Here is a 20,892-nt window from a genome sequence, read left to right as displayed (position 1 = left end):
GATCCACAATCTGAGCATCGACAAGATCAATAACCACGGAGTCTTGGACCGTTGGAGCAAGAGGGCGAGAGGGTGGTAGTTCGTTATACGTCAGAGGAGGGGGTCTGTGTGTTGACGGTGATAAGTTCGTGATCTTTTGATACATGGGGTGGAAATAACTGAAATGACATCCTCCTAGAAAGTTATCGCTAGACTTGGGCGATGATAGCAAGGCTACAGGACGCCTTGTAACTCCATTGTGGGCATGAATGGAGATTGTCGAGTCAAGCATGAAGCCTTAGTTATCCCGAAGCTCCAGTCCTGTGATCGTCTTTTCATTCAATGCTTCATAATTGAAGCGAGGACGAGCATGCATTCAATTGGAGCTACTACCAATACAAGACCGCCGACACGGGTCCTTATCGATCAAGTCGAAACCTAGCATCTACAGGGGTTGGTCGCCCAAGCTTGCTGCAGCATTTTCAAATTTAGCGTCCCCTTTGTACCACTAGGGGCCCCGAAATGTGATAGTACTCTTCAAGGTTCTGACGGTATTTAAGTATCGTCACCAATATCACAAATACTGACATCTTCAACAACACACAACGTTACAAAAAGTAAATGTAAAAACCATATTCCAAGCCTCAAGGTGCTCTCGCGTCCCCCCTTACCCTCCCTACCCCTGAACTAACCCTTCTGTTTTAAGATCAACTTTATGCAGTACTTCTTTACTACTAAACTTCACGTGTAGCCTACCTAAATAGGTTTAAGTACCGTCAGAATCCACCGCATTCTATGACGTTCTCCATTTCATGAGTCCTCGGCAGGCTTTAGAGACCAAACAAGTAGCCTCAGGCTTTAAATTGGAAACCACCTAAGGGGCCACGTTGTATAGCGGTATGTCGCTGATCTCAACTCGAACTGCATCCTTTTCTTATTAGATTATCTAGGCCCTCTGCCGAGTCTGTGCGGAGTTTCCGAATACACCTTCCACCAAGATCGGCTGGCTCATGCTCCTTTCTAATTTATGATAAAACGTTGTTTGGAGGACGCATCAGCAATTCGCTTATCCTGGCGAAGGATCGTCCGTGTCGCTATTCCCAATGATTACTAATCGCAAGGGAGTCGTCACTGTGCAGTATGTAAGCACACAGTGGTCTTGGCTTTTATTACACAACACAGCTGGTTAAATGACTAATATCACGGCTTGTTGTTTCACTTCAATTGTCCAGAGTTTCCATTCTGGCCAGGTCTTCAGCAGCAACTTGACTGCTTGAAGTTCCCCTTTGGCACTCGAGCATTCTGTGCTTTGACCTCTTCGGTTAGAAGAGTTCATCAGACCGCTATTGCAGCATAACCGCCAGATCCCGAAAGACCCACGGTAGCCACTGTCGAACAGTCCTGCAATATTCGACATATCCACATTTATGTGTCTGTCGAATCATTCCCGTTGTTTGCATGCCATCGCAAGCTGTCAGCAGGGACAACCCGCAGCCAGGGGCTGCAGCCTCATGCCTTGCTCCGCCATATCTCCTCGTGGCTGTACTTTCGGTGCTCCAAGCTTGAAGCTCCAAAGCTCTGGGATGGGTTGCAAGTTAATATGCTCAAGCCGATGCGGATATGCTTGAGAGTCTGAACAAGGCGACAACGTGCTGGCGGGTATCCAATGCGCACACAGAGGTTACGTGATCTAAAACTGTGTCCCCAGATTGCCCTGCCATCCCTTGGACTACATCAACAACAATGGAATCGATCAGGAATGCAGATGCACCCGACAGGGAGCTGCGAATTGTGTTTGGTACTTAAGTTAACCTTGTTAGGTTCTATGATTGAAGCTACTTATCACGAACAACCAATGAAATTCCGAGAACAAGTACATTCCAACCCCAGCCGAATTCGAAGTAGATTCGGGGCTTGAGCACCATTGTAGAACCTGTAGCGTTGAGAAGATAATACAATTGCTCCACAGTTAGACTTCCTTCATTGTGCCAAGCTACTATTATATGTAAGATACTTAAGGCTAGGCCAGTCACCATCGGTTGCAGCCAATATAGCTTCTATAAGTCTGGGGGCCTAACTGGGCATTACTTATCAAAAGCCCATCAAATCCACATTTATAAACGATGAAAGAGAGGCTCTTGCTAGACGACCACCTACCCTGCCACTTAAAGGTATCACCTTAGACACGGTATTACGGATGCGCAGGATACAGATAGCCCTTCATCACTTCTCGTCTTAGTCTAACAACTTGAGAGCTTCCCAATGTCACTTTGGCTGGAGCTCGTGGTTCTATCCCTGGAGGTATTGGTGTTCTGTCCTGAGGACAATGATGAGAATTGGCTGGAGATGCCAGTTTACTTTGTACTTGAAGATGTTTATTTCCTTAGGGATTCCCATAAGTCCACTTCAGCATCCTCTAAGTGTAATCATTACCAAGATACGCCCTTCCACGATTGCTTGCATCACAGAATGGGTGCCAAACTACCAGATTGATTTCATTGCGGAAAACATTTCGTGGTCCCCTCGGCACTCCCCTTTTCATGCATTCAAGTCCTACGATTTGCAAAGCTGACCATGATAGCCCATAATGTGAAATCACTCACCTATCCAGCAATGTATCATGGGTTATGCCCTTGGTCGGCCGTTGTACTAACAACCCGACTATAATAGTTCTTGTCGTGGTGCAGATTCACGTCTTCATGATTGATTGGCAATCTTATCTATGACTACAGGGCACTTAAATTGGTGGGATTAGGTATGAAAACGTGGATGTTCATGGAGTCTGGGGCTTGGGTGAAACCCCAGAATTCGCAACTGCATCATGAATCTGTAATCGACATCCGAAACTCCAACAGCATCCATCCCCAAGTTATTCTGCCATGAATAGAAGACTCTAGACAAATTGACAACCACCCGAGTGGTGAATGGGCATCACTCATCAATGTCGGCTCTTGTAACTTCTGGGTCCAGTCTGACGGAAATCCTACGAGCTGGGTTGCGAGCAAGTCTCGGCAACCTCCTGCGAATGACAGTCTAGAGGAAGCCGTGATCACACGTGTTGATACTGGCCGCTACGAGCTGTTCTTCCATCTTCGTAGTATCTGCCAAGCACTAGCATCAATTGGGGATATTATCCCTGTCTATCCCGCAGCACCTTGACGATCTGCCGCCCATCTGTAAAGTGGCTCGGGCAGAACAGGTCCATTTTGTATGCGCCTCATAGCACCGTATTCCATTTTCTGTAATAAACAGACTATATTTATATTCTAAACACTGTGTCCTATCCAGCCAAACCCCAAAGCCTCCTAACACCAAAATCAATCCGCAAGAAGGCTGTTTCTGCGGCCCATATTCGAAAGCATCGCCTCAAGCGATGGTATTTATCCTTCGTTTCCATCATGGTTTGTGAAGGGGTTCGTACAAATCGCTTATCTTTCCTCTGTATCGTTGGCCCAGAGAGAAGAAGGTGCGATTCGTTGTTGGCAGGAACCAAGAAGATTTCCTAGGAGATGTCGTTGGAAATCTTGACCATGTTGTCCTCTTCAATCACGGCATTGTATTCAGCGCTCCATGCCGTCACCGACTCGACCACCTTTTGCGGTGCCTTGGCTGCGAAAGCCCTGAGAACAGTCAGTATCCTGATATTCAACGTTTATCGCAAGCGAAGCTCCAATGTCGCTGTAGGCGAAAGGGATCGTACTTGATAAGCTGGTATTCGTGCGTGATCATGCCACCCGCCTTGCGAATATCGACCATAGCACGGTTGACAATGTCATCGGCCGTTCCCGATGGGAATGTGATGATAATATCTTTTTGAATATCTACGGCGAAAGCGCCGTGGGCAGCAGCGAGGACTGCGACAACGGTCGTGAAGAAGCGCATCTTAAGGTTGGTTTGGCTGGGAGGTGTGTTTGGCTGACAGCTGCGGTCTAAGACTGCGGGTGCGGACTTCGAGGCGTTGTTGAATTGTTCGTTGGTTTCGCTCGCAAAAACCTTGCGTCTCTAGAGGCCAAATGTTTCTGCTACTTGAAAATATAGAGGGAGGATGTGTTCGTGTGATGGACCAAGACGTGAATGCGGGATGAAGGATTTACGTGTGTTTTCTTGGCTGGAACCTCTGGGATGTTTGGCCTCCCGCCGATCGCTGAAATTCCCCGGCGCAGCCCGGTGGACCCTTCTCAGCTTCCCCAAAGGGAAGGTGCCTAGTGTCGGTCGCTCACATTTTAAGCAACTCAAATCGGATGTTTCTGCCTCAGGTCATCACCACGGGAGGAATTTCAGACTTCGGATGGCAGACGCTAATAACATGGCAATCAATCCCTCTCTTTGCGAGTCACGGTTCAAGCCATTCCATGTGCGAGCCATGACCGGCTTTTTCGGCAGTTAGGACCATATACGGTCACGTTACAAGGATTTGGGTTGGGCTGTGTATTATTATGTTTCAGAAGCCCAAAATCCCTCAGCCTGAATGATTAAGACCATCTCTCCAGTGGAAATGGAATGCTGGCTCTGAGCGTTGGGAAGAGGACCGTTAGCTTCTACGGCAAGTTGCTTCTCATCTGTCACTACTTATACAGACCGACGTTTCCAAAATTGCGAGCGAAGCTTGAGGTAGGGACGGGGTGGATATGGGTAGGCAAAAGAGGTCATAATCTAGAAGTTGGCCCACACATCCGTGAAAGCGACAGCCTCCCACCGACATGGTTCTTGTTACTGATGGCATTAGAGGATGCCCATGACAGTAGACTGAATTGAACGGAGTAGGGGTTGCAAGATGGCTACCATTTATAGTATCACATTGTCTTACTTCTTCATATACACAGCTGGAGCAGCGCTGGAGCAATAATCGACCATCAGTTCAGTTTGACAACCAGCAAAGTATTACTCAGTTGTTCATGGTGCGCTTGGAAAGAACTTGCACAATGGATTTGCAGGGTTCAATTGTCAATTCATTGTTTTGTTTAGCAAACGCCAGTGGGCATATCCGACCATGGAATCAATGTAATACAACTCATGCCATCGCTCAACACCCCGCATCTCATCGCTGGTTGTAGCTTTGCCGCGAGGGTTGTTTCGGTTGGCTGCCGTAGCCTCGTCGTCCTTGAGCCTTCTTGTCCTTACTCATACTGGCCCCCAACTGGATGTCAATCCTCGGCGGGGCATTGAATCCAAAGCTCTTGGCTACTTTGGCCAAATCCAGCTTGTTGATATCGAAGACAGTCCGCAGACTATGGCTGGAATACGCGTGAATGTATGATCTGAAGCCCTCTTTCGCAGACTTGTTCAGGTAGTAGTTCTGAGAAACGAGCTTCTCCAACTGTTTGTAGGTTAGCATTTGTAAATTCCACCAGGCGTCTAAAGAACATACCTGTGACTGAACATTGACAATCTTGTTCTTGGGGAAGTCGAATTCAACTACAGGCACTCGCGCCGTCTTGAGGTGTGATAGAAACCCGGATTCACTGGGCTGGAGGAACATAAGGGAGCGACCCTTGGTGTTTGAGCCACGGGCAGTGCGCCCCACGCGATGGATGTAGTCTCGAGGATCTGCTCGTAGGTTAGGTATTTGATGAACGAAACAAGGGTCATCACGCGTTGACTTACCATCAGGAGGGTCAAACTGGATGATCCAGTCTACAGCGGGAATGTCAAGGCCTCGAGCAGCCACGTCGGTGCAAATGAGGGTACCTTGCTTTGCTAAATATAAAGTAGTCAGCACTAGATCGTCACCAATATCGAAGAGAACAAGGATGTTTGACGTACCGTTGCAAAACTCAAAGAAAGTATTCGTTCTTTTCTGTTGCTTCTGTTTTCCATGCAAATCCAAAACTGGAAGATCGATATCTGCAACGAAGTAATCAGCCAATTGTTTCTGCTAGCGTATCTTTGGGGCTCGTAAGAAAAAACAACATCGTATTTTACAGTCCCAGTGAGCTCCGTGAAGCATTCTGCTAATGGCAAGCCAGGAAAGTAATATAGGCGCTCAGGAGGGTTGCTTACAGTTCAAGAGCTCAGCATAGTACTTAACGCAATTGCAACTGGAGCAAAAGACAATGACCTTCTGTTGCGTGATTGGGTAGTCAGTAAAACTTGAAAGAATACCTGGGGCAAGCATCTAGAAGGAACCAATGTTCCAAGACGCCTCAGTTGGGCATAATCTACTCCTCGAGCAGACGAAGAGTGGGACTTACCTTCTTCATATTTCTCTTCAGGAAAGAGAACAGTAACAGGAAGCGTTTGTCTGCTTCACACAAAACGTAACCCTGTTCCAGTCCCTCCACTGTACTAAATTGCGCTGTATCGTCGACATTGATGTACAGAGGACCAGCTCGAAGAGAAATTCGTGCCAAATCCTCAACTTTAGTGGTCTGAGTTGCGCTGAAGAGCATTGTTTGCCTATCCTTCTCCCCTGAGTTCAGGATCTTGATGATCTGGCGCATTTCGTCTTCAAATCCAATTTCCAAAATCCGATCGGCCTCATCAATTACGAGGGATTTGAGGTTCTTGAAGACAAAACCTGGGGTGTTTTGCAAGTGATCCAATAGCCTTCCGGGCGTCGCCACAATAAGGTTGACACCTTTGGAGAGCTTTTCGGCTTCGGCCCTTCGATTCGCTCCACCAATGACCTAAACTACCAATTTAGCAACTACCTCAAATGCCTTGACAGCCAGTACGAGTTGCTTACAATGCCATACGTCTGGGAATGGTTCGCCATAAGCTCTCTTGCGACTCCGAAGATCTGAAGTGCTAATTCCCTGGTGGGTGACACCACGATCACGCCCTAGTTGTGTATCAGCCAACGGTTGCTTCAAGCAGCAACGCGTGATACGTTGCTTAAGAACACTCACGGTACCATTTCTCGGCTTGAAACGAAGAGCACTCAACATTTCCACGGCCGGGATCAAAAAGGCCAACGTCTTTCCTGAACCTGTCTTGGCCGCACCCAGAACGTCTCGTCCTGCTAACAGTGCCGGGATCGCCTTGCGCTGAATTTCTGTCATTGATGTGAAGCCCATGTCCTTGATGGCGTTCATGGTCATTTCGGTAAGCTTCAGGTCGGAGAAGTTTTGTGCGTTCTCGTTGACCGTTGTTGGCAAGGAAAGACTGCTTCCATCGGGCAAACCGGCAACTTTGGCGACGGCATCGTCACCATCCTCGACATTCACCGAGGTAATCCGCTTGTTCAGTTCGTTATCCTCATATGCTGCCGAGTCCTCTTCCTCGCTCTCTGCTGCGTCAATTTCTGGCTCATCGTCTGCCTCCTCTTCGTCTGCTTCGACCTCTTCGTCGTCGTCTTCTTCGCTTGTGAATGCCTCACGGATGTCGATCTCTGGTTTGGCACGCTTCAACTTTTTCGCCTTGGGGGTAGGTGGAGTTTGAGCTGAGACAATCGTCTGTTTGGTAACCAATTTTTTGGAGCCATTGGCGTCCTTGAACTTCCTCTTCTTGCTGTGAGCAACCGACTCCATTTTCAAATGCTGCTGCCACTGTGAAACTTGAAGCAATTGGAGTTGCGAGGTTGAGAGGTGGAAATATTTTTGGCTCTTATCGGTCCAAAAAGTTGCGATAAGGCCGTTATAAGTGGGTCTATACTAGTGGGTCGTGCACCTGCAGCGGGGAGGTTCGCGAACGGGGGTTCCAGTTAATTCACAGGTTACTTTCAACCTACGCTTCTTCCCAGCCTTGAACGCTTGGTTGGCATCTATGTCGTTGCTACTTTCAAGTTTTTCTTTTCTGCCACACCTCTCAACAAGAATATTAGGTCAATATGGATGCTCTAGTGGCAGAAAGAGAAGGTCCAGTTGACCGTATCTAGGTTATCGCCAGTGCACACTTAAAGCCCCCTTCTACCTTGAGTTTGTACGACCGCTCTCCAAGTAAGCGGTCGAGCCTCATACAGTCCATGATCCATCCTCACTCTATTTGTTTACCAACTTAGAGAATCTTATGGCAGTGCACGTTATTCATGGGAGATTTGGGAGCTACTTGCATTGCTTGTCTGGAAGATTTCCCACATTTTTACCCCAAGCATACGAGCAGGCTCAAATTGTCACTTATTGCTCGGTTGCATATTCTCTCGACTTCTCAAGGCCAGCATCCAGATCTGTTTTTCCTTTTTGATTCTGGAGGTGACCACTACTCTTCATCTTATGCGAAGAACAGCCGATGTTGTGCAAATGTTTCACAGTACGGATTCTAGGGTCTGAACGATCAGCTTCGCTTAACCACTCTCCCGGCTTCGGTGTCGTATTTCAACGGCACTATTTATGTCTCCCAGCAGAACATCTTTGAAAGTAACTTGGTGGCGAAGATTGAGTTTATGAACTTGGCCAATAACTCTAGGAAGTTGTGGCCTCAGGCGTGGAAGGGTAGAGGCAGGCAGGCACGCGTTGCAGTATTTAGGGATCCCTCAAGGCCAACCTGGGATTAGTCCCTCACACCTTCATAGTACCAATGCAGCCCCTAGTACTTGGATTCCGACAGTAACGAACTAACAGCACTTCGACATGTTCTGTAGCACAAATTCCAGCTTTAATCAGACCTGTCACCTCAGCTACACCCTAGGAGCCATTACCTGTCGGCCTTATTTATGACAGTGCCCCAAGAATAGATGTCTTGCTATTTACCAAGGAAAAAGTTGCTATTTCAGTAGATTTTAATCTGTCAAAACTATGACTACCTCTATGGATGAATTCAATCACAAAAATAATAAGTCTCATTTCCTCATCCGGTTGTGCATACATTGCCCGGCTCTGGGATTTTAGCGGGACTTTTATCATCTTCCTTCATTCTTCTATTTTTTATTCTTCAACCTTCAGGTGACTATGACCGGCATGGTGGGTCAAACCAATACAAGATAGAAGACTATGATTTCGATCGACGAATGTACACCCTAAGATGCATTGTACCATTCAGCATATAAGTAATGCCTGTAAGGAGAAACAAATGCACCTATCAGTGACGTGTAAATTTCTGATGCCATCCTCTTCCAGAAGCAACTGCAGTGGCTTGCCCATCTATTCACAAGCAGCAGAGGATACAATTATTACAGTTCCTGGCTAGGGGTAGTTGGTTTTCTAAACCCCGGATGTCGACCAACGTAGACCACAGTTTTCATTAAAGCGCTCCAGCCGAAGAAAACCACGTCAGACTGCTGTGCTCATACTTTAAGATTGTTTGACAGGGTAAATAACGGATAAAGTCGACCTGCATGTCCTAGTTCCCGGTGTAGCCTGAGTCTTGTAATCGTATTAACCACCTTGTTGCACGCACCCCATTTTGCAGGGAAATTATACGCCTTTATAATAGTGTGTCTCTTATTTACTACGTAATAGCTCTCCAACTACATACAAATTAGCTAATCTAGTGGAATACAATTCGGACGAATTTAAGTAGCGAATCGAACGCAATAAAGCTTATCTATTAGAGCTAACGTACCCCACAAGCAAGTTGGCCACTTTTTCTTGGCACCGTACGAACAACCTTTTAATTAATCTTTACACATACCAAGATGGGATCGAATTGGAAAGAAAGCGACATGATTCTAGCGTGTCAGGCGCTTCAATCGAAACCCGAATTAAGCATCCAAAGCGCTGCCCAACTCTACAATGTCCCTCGTACAACTCTAGCTAACCGAAAACGCGGACTACTATCTCGACGCGATACTCGACAATCTAGTCATAAGCTTACGGAATCAGAAGAGTTAGCGGTCGTACAATACATACTTGACCTAGATTCGCGATCATTTCCTCCCCGGCTCCATGGTGTTGAAGCTATGGCTAACCGACTGCTCCGTGACCGTGGCGCTGGACGCGTCGGCGTCAACTGTGTCACGACCTGGGTTGCATCGCATTGGTAGAGACCTCAATTAGGTGCTATCGACGAAGATTCTACTCTAAGGAGCGAAGGAAAGAAGATCACAAACTTAGGTTTGAGGGAGCGCGACTAAGTCGTCCACGCTCCTGCAGGGGTTATGATTGGCTTCCCATCTGGCACTGCCATGGCAGGTGTTCCAGCTGTAAGTCACCTGGTTGTAGTGAGTCTGCGAGGGTTGACCTTCACAAACTGGGCCTCGAACTTCGTACAAAGACAACCAGACCTTCGGACGCGTTTTAATCGAAGAATCGACTACCAACGAGCCTATTGCGAAGATCCTGACGCGTATCGCGCGTGGTTTACGCTCGTACGAAATACAATTGCGAAATATGGTATCCAAGAGGCGGATATCTATAACTTCGACGAGATAGGGTTCGCGATAGGCTTAATCTCATCCGAGATGTGTCAGAGCCACAAGTGCATCCGAGGCGGGCCGGCTTCCACCAGGTAGGAAGCCGTTTGTGGCGGCTAGAGAGCCGCTTGTGGCGAATGAGAGCCGTCGAAGCCGTTTGCAGCGGATAGGGAATCGCTTGGTTGCAGATAAGGAGCCGCTATCCAAGATATTGGCCGAAGTCGGAGGAACACAGACATACGGAAGCAAACATCCAGAATCCAAGAGAGAACCTCGGCTGGCTATAAGTAAGGAGTCGAGACGGAGGAAGATAGAGAGGGCAGAGATCAATGAACTACTGTGAACACCCCTACTGTAACGAGGCAGAGGCACATAGGTACGAATCAAGGTTGCATATCAGTGCATCTCTATTGTTGAATACTAAACTAGGGAAGAAAGAGAAGGAAAGGGTTACAAGTATATCTGGCCGTTCTCCTATTATAAGGGGAACGCGCTCGTCCAGATCAGGGCAGGCCATGTCAGGATGTCCCTGCTTATCGTCCATGTGTCAGTCGTCACATCACCCCCCCCTCGAAGAGGGTCGCCCGCGAGCCTCTTCCGTTTCCCGCATTCTCACTTATTCGATCTTCGCCGACGCTGTCGGTCGATTCCCCCTTGTAGAGGTTTATCATCCTCGGGGTGATCAGGGTCGTCGTACCCCGTTTCTAAGGCCTTCTGCCACTGTGCTAGCCGTGCTGGTGGTCCAGCGTTCTCTGGGTATTCCGTATGGAACTCACGGAGTTTTGATACGGCATTCTTGAACCCCCTGGCATTATACCATATATCATACGGGTCCGCCCCTAGCCAATCTACCATGTACTGGAGTTTGCCCCGATGGATTCGTGACGAAATGATCTTCGGCACGTACCACTCGTGTTCCCCATTAACTACTACTGGTAACGGCGGCTGTCGGCGTTGGCCGGGAACCGGGTTATCTGGATCCTTCCGGAGACGGTCTGCTGGGAACTGGTTATGGACCTTGAGCCGATCAGGCAACTTTAGCTTGTAGGAATGCCCTATCCGAGCCTCTACCTCGAAAGGACCATCATTCGGGAAATCTAGCTTGTCAGATGGTCGATCCGTATTCCAGCCTTTCTTAGATAGCCAGACTCGATCACCAATGTCCCAATCAGGCTCCCGCCGTTTCTTGTTTGCCTGTCGGGCTTGACGTTCCTGGGCTTTGGCCATTGCTCGTTTCGCAAACTCCCATCCTTCATGCATGCGCCCTGCCATCGCAGCCGCTTCGTTACGAGTAAGGCGCTCTTTAGGCTTCATCTTGCTTTGATCTAGCCTAGCCGTTACATCGAAATGCATTCGCGGTTCATATCCTAGTTCCAGTCGGAACGGGGAGAGTCCCGTTGACTCGTGTGGCATTGTTGCCTGGGCCAAATCCAGTGCCGGCAACATACGGGCCCAGTTGTCTTGGTACCTATTCACATACGGCCTCAGACGCTGATCGATGTATTCGTTCATAATCTCTACCTGTCCCGATGTCTGACCATGGTAGGCTGATGCTAAGTGGTGCTTTACGCCGGCCAGGCGACAAAGCTCATCCCAAAAGGCCGATATGAACTGGGGCCCTCGATCAGATGTAATCGAGTCGGGCCAGGCATAGATTCGCCACACATGGTCGTAATACAGTAAGGCTGTCTCCGTGGCTGTTACCGTTCGGTGGCACGGTAATGAGAAGGCCTTTTTGCCTAGGCGGTCTATTACCACAAAGACGTTGTCAAATCCATCCTGATCAGGGGGAAACTCCTTGAAATCCATTACGACATGTTGCCACGGCCGATCTGGTATAGGGAGGGGGCGTAGCAACCCCGGCGTCTTGTGGCGAGGGACCTTACTGGCTCAGCAGGTCCAACAATTCGCACAGAACCGATCCACGAATCCATGGAGCCCCGGCCAATAGTACTGTCTGGCGAGTAGGCGGCGGACCTTGTTCTGGCCCGGGTGTGCCATGACTAAGGGGTCGTGGTGTTCCGATACTAGACAAGTTCGTAAGTCGTCCTTGTCGGGAACGAAAATACGGTTCTGGTACGTTAGGTACCCATCTTGTAGTCTCCAATCCTTGTCGTTGTCCTGATCAGACCGAGCCCGTATCCTCCAGGTTTCCAGCTCTGGCAGAGTCCGGTTATATTGCAAGATCTTCTCGACCACCTCGTATCCTTGTGGTCCTCCTACTCCGTCGCTGGTCGTCTCGTCGCGGTCCAAGGCGTTAATCCATAGCCGTCTTATAGGACCAATCGGGCATATAGGGGTAAACAATGCCCTATGGCGGTCTGCTTCCTTTATAGCCTGTGCTGTGCGAAGGTCTTCCGCTTTTCGTGATAAGCCATCTGCGGCTTGATTCAATCGTCCCGGCCGATAGATCAGGTTGAAGTCAAATTTGGACATCAGGTCTACCCATCCTATTTGCCGGAAGTTCAACATCCTTTTCGTACTAAAGTATTCGAGGGCCTCGTGGTCGGTTACGATCAGGAACTTCTGCGGTAAGAGCATGTACTCCCACTGCCGCAGAGCCTCCATAACCGCCAGTAGCTCCTTGTCGTGAATCGGGTATCGGGTCTCCGTATCCGTCATAGTCTTCGAGTAGTAGGTTACGGGGTGGAATTCGCCCGTCTCCGGGTTCTTCTGGGATAGTACCCCAGCTAGGACCCCGTCAGAGGAGTCCGTCTCGACCTGGGTTTCCCAGCCTTCATGGTAATGGGCCAGGACGGGCGCCGAGAGCAATGCCTCCTTTAGACTTTGGAAAGCTGCTTGGCACTCTTCGGTCCATTTCCAGCTTTGACCCTTTCGGGTCAATCGGGTCAAGGGTCGGGCTAGACGGCCGAAGTCCCGAATAAACTTTCGGTAAAAGTTGCAGAATCCGAGAAAAGATTGGACGCCCTTTATCCCGTCTGGTGGTTCCCAATCTTCTACAGCCCGTACCTTCTCCGGGTCTACCGCTATCCCCTTCGTACTGATAATAAAGCCCAAAAACTTTGTTTCCGTCACATAGAATTCGCACTTCTTGATGTCTGCCTGGAGTCCATGCTCCCGTAGTCGTTGTAAGACCTTATTGACGTGGATCTCGTGTTCTAGTTCGTTATCCGAATAGATAAGGATATCATCGATATAGGCTGAGCAGAAATCGCCGAGGTAGTCGATAAGTGCGTCATTAATGTACCTCTGGAAGGTAGAAGGTCCATTGGTCAATCCGAATGGCACTACCTTGTATTTGTAGGATCCAAAACGGGTGCGGAATGTCGTCAGGTCTTCCGCACCGGGGTCCATGCGAATGCGGTGGAAGGCCTGTCGGATATCGATCTTCGTAAAGACTCGAGCGCGACTAACCCGAGCTAATGTTTCCTCGATCAGGGGTAAGGGGTACCGATCTTTCTTCGTAATAGCGTTCAGCTTCCGGTAGTCCACGCAGAAGCGAAGTCCCCCATTTGATTTGGGTACAAAGAGTACAGGCGACGCCCATGGGGCCGAACTAGGGGTAATAAACCCCTTTTTCAGATTGTCCATAAGGTATTCATGAACCGCTTCGAGCTGTTTGGAGGTCATATGATATAACGGGCTAAAAGATAGTTTGTGATCGGACTCAAGTTCGATATTCATGTCGACTCCAGGGCGGTTTGGGGCCAGGGTATCCGATTCGATCTTCGAAAACACTCCTCGTTCGTGTTGGTGTTGTCGTGGGACTATTTCATCTACTAGGCGGCGCAGTGTCTCGTCGTCGTACTTCAAGGGGTCTTCGTCAATTCCTTCTTCGCGCCGTTTTTCCTGAATTGCGCGTTCGATTCCGTAAATACTAGTTACACCGACTTGATCAGGTAATCGCCTAGACCAGGTGGTGAAAGTCACGGCGTTCACGATGGCCATATCCATGCCCATCTCCTCCTTTCGGGGGGTTCCCTCCTTGTCCTTCTTCCGTGGCAGAGAGGACGGGAGGGGTCGAGGGTAAAGCTGCCTGTCCATCCGTTCTAAGTTCCGGCGTTGACCCTTCCCTATAACCTTGTCGCGGTTTGGGGATGGGTGGTGTAGTTCAGGGGGGTTCGGTCGGGGACGGGCTGGACTTGCAGGAAAGGTCGTTTCTGAATGCTTCGTCTCCTCGAGCCGAACCGTCTTTCCCTGATCAGGCCTAGGCGCATGCGTTGTAGGGTCAGGGCTGTCTCCCAACGGCACCTCGTCGTCCCGGGGTAGGTTCTCTGGCCACCGCAGTTCGTGTCGGCGGCAATCGGGGAGGATATCGTGTTCTGCCAACCAATTGCGGCCTAGAATAACTTCGTGCGTGCCTCCCGTCTTGATCAGGAGAAACACTGTATCTGGGAAGTTCCGACCGTCTAGCTCGAGCGTAGTTACTAGGGCGGTAGTTATCCATTGGGTCGGAATGCCATCAAACCCCCCACAAGGCACCGGTTCAAAGTCGTCAATAATTTCGGCCTTAAGAGTCCTATAGGCTCGTCGTGCTGTCTTCAAATCCATAAAGGCGTAGCCGCCTGCTCCAGTGTCGATCAAAGAAGATATAGAAAGAGCAATTCCATTTTTTGTAAGCTTACACGGTAGTGAAAGGGACCTGCCCCCTAATAGGGGCACCAAATCCAGTGCAGCAACAGAAAATCCATATCGTTCGATGGTCAACACCTTACTCCAGATGGAGACATCTTTCCTGGAGTATAATCTTTTCCCGAGTCCTCAGACTCTTCGTCGTCCGTGTCTATCTCGACAACCCGTCGGGCGCGTGGTCGAGGCGGGGGCGCACCCAACATCTTACCCGTCGGAGTCATGGCAGCAACCGCTGCAGCGAGAGATTGTTGTACGATAGCCTGGATTGAAGCTTGGAGCTCTTGACTCGAGCCCTGATCGGTGCAGTCGGACGCAAGGTGTCCAGTCTTCTTGCATTTGAAACATGCTCCGATTCTCATCAACCGCTGTCGTTCCTCCCCACCTATGCCCTCGGTTACGCCATGGTTCGTTGAAGTGCGTCTTCTGCATCTTCTAGGTGTCTTCTCGGCCTGATCAGGGGCAGTCGACGTGGCTCCGCCTGTTTCCCGGCCGTCCTTCTTCGTAGGTTCCCTCCTTCGGCCTCGTTCCCGCTCTTCGTAGATTCGTTTCTGTGCACTCGCCTGCTTGGCTGCGATCCCAACGAATTGCATAAAGTCAATGCTTGAATCGTCGTAGTCTCGGATCATCTGAAGCTTAATGCGAGAACAGAGGCGTAGGTTAAACTCGTATTTGTACGAGTCAGCGGGCACGAGGGATTGCCCTGCGAGGCGCATAAACCTCGTTTTGAACAAGTGAAACTCGTCCTTGTCGTTCATGCGAAGTCCCCGGAATTCGGCGCGGGCAGATTCTATTTGGTCTTCGTCGTGGTAGGTGGTGTAGAGGTGGTCCAGCAGCCCCTGCCAATGCGTAATGCGGTAGGCGTTGTTTTCGTGTAGGTATGACATCAAGTCCCTCGATGCCGCTCCGCCCAGGCGTTGGGTCACCAGGAGCATCTTATCCTGATCAGAGGGCCATCTGGTTGGGTATTGCTCTAGGGACTTGGTCAGATTGTAGTACCAAGGGTCGAAATAAACCTTCACTTTGCCGCTATCGTCGTCGGTAAAGATATCGGCATCGGAGGTGCGAATCGTGCCCCCGCCTTGGGCCGCAGGAGTCGTAGTCTGGGGGGAAACCCTCCGATTCAGCTGCACGATGTCCTCGTTTAGTCGGGCCTTTTCCTGGGCAAGCTCCCGAACTTGTTGTTCCAACAATGCGCAGCGCGTGGCTTCCTTTTCCCACAGTTCGGCAAGCTGGCCCTGGATCGTGTCTAGCCGATTCAGCAGGTCACATAACAGTCCGACCTGTTCTCGGTGTACCAGTTCTTTAACAGCGAGGTCTCGGACATGACAGGCGAGGTCCTCGGTCTGGTCAGACTCTACCAATGCTTCGATCGAGGAGGGGTCTGCGATAATGGCGTCTTGTCTTTGGTCTTCAGGGGTGTATAGTGCGAGCTTGGTACGGTTTCCAATTGAGGCGATACGGTCTCGTTCGTCCTGGAGAAGTTCATCCTCCGAAACGTGACAGCGAAAGGTATCCGGGTTTGTTCTGATCTGGTCGAGAGTTTCCCTGGTCAAGGCCAGATCCGTAATCCTAGTGGCGATTCGTCGTAGAAGGGCCTCTCGACCCAGGTTCACACTAGCTCCGCGAATTGGGGCCATTCTTGCTCTGATCAGACGTAGATCAGTTACGCTTGCCGGGAGGGCGCGCGTTCGTCTTCAATTTTCTTAAGATGATTTGAGTCTCTCCAGACTATAGGTTTGAGTTTAGTATTATGTAACGAGGCAGAGGCACATAGGTACGAATCAAGGTTGCATATCAGTGCATCTCTATTGTTGAATACTAAACTAGGGAAGAAAGAGAAGGAAAGGGTTACAAGTATGTCTGGCCGTTCTCCTATCATAAGGGGAACGCGCTCGTCCAGATCAGGGCAGGCCATGTCAGGATGTCCCTGCTTATCGTCCATGTGTCAGTCGTCACACCTACCTGCCATCACCAAGTGACCACCAGGGGGACACGCCTATTTCTCCCCTTCACTCTGTACTATCGCCTTCGGTCCAGGCCGTAACCTGACAAGATGGTAGTTATAAGTGCCGAACGACGCGGAAGGCCTCGTACAGTCCAACAAGGCAATCGAGAATAGGCTACAGTAATCCAGGGTATTAATTCGTCCGGCTGGGCTATCCCGCCGTATATTATTGTCGCGGGTCAAAACTACCTCGTATCCTGGTACGAGAATAGCCCATTCCCGTCCGATTAGGCAATCGCTATAACTAAAAACGGTTGGACAGCAAATAAGCGAGGCGTAGACTAGATTCAGCACTTTGATCGCTATACGAAGAATCGTACGAAAGGTGGTTATCGTCTTCTTATCCTCGACGGGTATAAGAGCCACCACTCGACTGACTTCGAGCTATATTGCAAAGAGCATACTATTATTACACTTAGTATGCCTGCTCATTCGTCACATAAGCTCCAGCCTCTCGATATAGGCTGTTTTAGGCCTTTGAAAAGGTCGTACGGCAAAGAAATTGAAGACCTAATACGGGCGCATATAACCTATATCTCGAAGGAGGATTTCTTTTCGGCATTCTATAGGGCGTATCGTACGACTATAACTAAGTCGAATATCCAGGCAGGTTTCAGGGGGACAGGACTTATTCCGTACGACCCGGAATATGTGATTTCACAGCTGGATATTAAGCTACATACGCCTACACCTCCTGGGAGCTCGTCTGGCGCCCCCTTAATCTGGGAATCAAAGACTCCAAATAACCTAACCGAGGCGCAATCCCAGTCTGAATACGTTAAAAACAGAATCGTACAGCATCAGAATAGCTCCCCGACGACAATACTTACGGCTATTAACCAATTTTCACGTAGTGCGACGGCTGTTATACATCGGTTAGTTTTACTTAAGGATAAGGTTACTACACTTCGGAAGGCCAATCAAGAGCTAAGCCGTCGTCGAAGGACTAAAAATCGACAGCTACAAGATGGAGGATCTCTTAGTTTACGAGACGCTCAGGATTTACAGTCTCAACGGGATATTGAACAGCAGCTACAGGATGATATACTGACGACGGGCAGTGAAACCACCCGCAGGTTCAAGGTGTTATGATGATGGCAACGGACAACAAGATCCTCAACAAGACCTTACTATCCGGGAGGTGGAAAGAATTAACAAGATCAAGAGCTCTTTGCCCTGATCGGAACGACAAGTACCTCAACAGGTACTAACAACTGGAGCCTCAGCAGGCTAGAGAAGAAAAGGAGCCTCAACAGGTGAAAGGTGGGAACAATGGCCTCAGCAGGCACAATCAGATCTATAGGGGCAACAAAAGTACCTCAACAGGTACATTAGACATTGAATGCCTGTCCAAGTAAAGAGAAATTGGTTCAGATTACTGTGGAAAAGGCCGCTTGAATTCCTATCTTTTTCTCAAGAGAGCGACTATATACACAAGGTCTTAAATACCCTTCAAGAACGCGCTTACATAATTCGTCTGAATGTCCAAAAAAAAACGAAAACGAGCACCCAAAACCCCTAACCCCACGTCAATACGTGTAAGTCGTTGTCGTATGAGACCGGCCGAACCACGCCGACGGCGCTGTAGGATCTGCGGAGAACCCGGACATAATGCTCGTACTTGTGAGAATGATAAAGATACGTACGAGGAAGAGGATTCCGATTAGTTTGAGTTATTATTTTTTAGTTTAGTTAAGTTATTGAAGTTATTCATACGGTGCCAAGAAAAAGTGGCCAACTTGCTTGTGGGGTACGTTAGAGGAAACTACTACTACTAAATAGACTTCCCCTTATATATTGTAAGTAGGGGTAGTATAGTACTATTCGTAGAGATATACTCTATAAGAGATATCTAAGCTCGAGATCTAGGCTATTTCTTTCTTATAGAATAAGTCTTAACGTGATCCACAAGTCATTTTCGCACACAAGTCACTTTCGCACTTTTTCAAATATTTCAACCTTTAAACTTAGCTTATACTTTTCTTCCCTCCCACAACATGCCTCGTAAATCTAAAGAAGCCGATCTTCAGCTAGCTATCCAAGCTAAAAAGCGCAACCCTGAAATTTCATGGCGTAAGCTTGGCCGTATCTACAACGTTTGCGACCGTACACTATGTCACGACCTGGGTTGCATCGCATTGGTAGAGACCTCGATTAGGTGCTATCGACGAAGATTCTACTCTAAGGAGCGAAGGAAAGAAGATGACAACTTAGGTTTGAGGGAGCGCGACTAAGTCATCCACGCTTGGCGGGGCTCCTACAAGGGTTATGATTGGCTTCCCATCTGACACTGCCATGGCAGGTGTTCCAGCTGTAAGTCACCTGGTTGTAGTGAGTCTGCGAGGGTTGACCTTCACATTAAATACGTCCTTAAAAAGAAATATACTATTATAGATAGACTATTACGTAAGCTTTCTAGTCTATCTAATTAGTTAAATAACTAAAAAAAAATATTAAATACGCCGTAGGTGTTAACCCTCGGTACCTCTACAAATACTCCCTTAAGGGGCTATAGATTATATAGCGGGCCCTTAAGCCGCGTTGGGCGGTTATACAGGTAAACTTGTAGCCAAACGACTACTAAACCTCCTGTCCCTCCCTAAGTCTGTGCTACAACCCCTGCCTGAACTACCGATAAGTGTGGTAATGTGGCACTTAAATTCGTCCTCAGGGGTGGGATGCTGCTGATGTGCAGAAGATGCTCGACTATTTTTTGTCGCGACAAGTCGTAGTATCTGCTAATTGGGGTTCTCGTCGAGCGTATACATCTCAATCATACGCTCAAGTGGATAGACCGTAACGTGGTCTAGACGCTCGCAAGAATCGCGGCGAGAGGGCGTGCTGCGCGCCTTCTATCGTGAGGGGACGGGTTCGCCGACGAGCGTTATCGGATAGGCGAGGTCCGATAAGGGGCCGGATTAACGATTCGAATTCTGGACCGGCTGTCGAGTTATATTCCGCCGACGTAGTGCTTGACGGTCGACTGGCTAGGATGCTCGTAATCCTAAACTGCACCAATCTCCCTATTATCGCTAGGTAGGCGAAGTCAACAAGGTGGGCAGCGCGCCGTAAGGGTTGACTAAACCCCCTTGTGTGTCAGCTGCGGGATTCGAACCCGCGACTCGTCACCGACCCAAGTGGGCGAGGCTCAAATCGGGACTTATCTACCAGCGAAGTGACCAACTACACCAGCCGACTAAATAACTAATAAAAGGGATAAATAGACGACTTTATTAATATCTAGTCCTATTTTTTCCGTCCTGATCTAGCACAGCGTAGACGCCTCCAGTCGGTTCAGGCCGAAATACTTGCCCCCTTTCGGTATCTGCATCGAAGGGCCCTCCGGTTCCTCAGCGATGGCGCGTCGCTGGCGATCGTGATGCTCTGCTCCGGTGAGCCATCTCTTCCTCCAGTGGCCGAGGAGGGCAGCCGGGACCTCCTTTTCCTCACTCATCCACTCGGAGCCCCGGGCCTCCTTCTCCATAGTGTACTCTGCCGGTCGGAGTAGCTGCGACGCCTGCTTCCTCTTCGCCGGCCTGTCCTGCCGGAGTATATGTGACTGATGCGTGCACCTAGGGGGGAGGATGCTATAATGCAGCAGTGCGCAACGTTATAGTATCTAATTGAATGGGATTCACCTAACCAGTGGGTCCCCCTACCTTTTCGTATCAAATGGTAGCATCTCTTCCGTTGTTTGGTCAAACGGTCGCATGGTCGATTTGGTAGGGTTTAGGATTCATGGCCACCAAGTCCGCACCGCATCCGGCGAATGGCTGTCGCGCCCTGACGAACAGACCACTATAGGGGTAGTACCGGGTTCTGTCGAATATCACGTGTGTCCAATCGAGTAGTCAGAAGTGCATAAGATTGTATTATGAATGAGGTGTGTTCTTGTCTGTGTCTTCTGTTCTCGCGAACTCCCGTTGCTCTGCCTTTTATAGATGCTTTAGAACATGTCGGTAACTTTGGTGTTACTTTTGAGAAGAGGGGTTCCTTTCGCCTTCTGAACTTTAAGTGACAATAGTCTTCTCTACTGCCATATTATTTCTGAACCTAGGAACCAGGTGCCCTATCTGACACACCCCTT

The 20,892-nt window shown here is 49.1% G+C and overlaps 2 protein-coding genes and 1 non-coding gene across 3 annotated transcripts; all 3 read right to left on the bottom strand.

Annotated features, from left to right (window-relative positions):
• Positions 1 to 3,050: 3,050 nt before the first annotated feature.
• BCR38DRAFT_434661 (uncharacterized protein) lies at positions 3,051 to 4,113 on the bottom strand. The gene is made up of 2 exons (XM_040860312.1): positions 3,680 to 4,113; positions 3,051 to 3,599 (listed from the first exon to the last, which is right to left on the bottom strand). The coding sequence occupies exons 1-2, from the start codon at positions 3,859 to 3,861 to the stop codon at positions 3,482 to 3,484; spliced, it is 300 nt and encodes a 99-aa protein (XP_040715702.1). The 5' UTR covers positions 3,862 to 4,113; the 3' UTR covers positions 3,051 to 3,481.
• A 784-nt stretch (positions 4,114 to 4,897) lies between these two features.
• BCR38DRAFT_474787 (P-loop containing nucleoside triphosphate hydrolase protein) lies at positions 4,898 to 7,503 on the bottom strand. The gene is made up of 8 exons (XM_040862982.1): positions 6,828 to 7,503; positions 6,665 to 6,760; positions 6,171 to 6,605; positions 5,980 to 6,040; positions 5,743 to 5,823; positions 5,584 to 5,676; positions 5,348 to 5,526; positions 4,898 to 5,296 (listed from the first exon to the last, which is right to left on the bottom strand). The coding sequence occupies exons 1-8, from the start codon at positions 7,446 to 7,448 to the stop codon at positions 5,018 to 5,020; spliced, it is 1,845 nt and encodes a 614-aa protein (XP_040715701.1). The 5' UTR covers positions 7,449 to 7,503; the 3' UTR covers positions 4,898 to 5,017.
• Positions 7,504 to 19,899: 12,396 nt separating this feature from the next.
• BCR38DRAFT_t179 lies at positions 19,900 to 20,002 on the bottom strand. Its single transcript has one exon. It is a non-coding gene; the product is annotated as a tRNA-Thr (tRNA).
• Between the last annotated feature and the right edge of the window lie 890 nt (positions 20,003 to 20,892).

The sequence above is a fragment of the Pseudomassariella vexata genome (genome assembly GCF_002105095.1).
Source record: "Pseudomassariella vexata strain CBS 129021 chromosome Unknown BCR38scaffold_7, whole genome shotgun sequence".
Lineage (NCBI taxonomy): Eukaryota > Fungi > Ascomycota > Sordariomycetes > Amphisphaeriales > Pseudomassariaceae > Pseudomassariella > Pseudomassariella vexata.
This window is presented reverse-complemented; position numbering and strand designations above follow the sequence as displayed.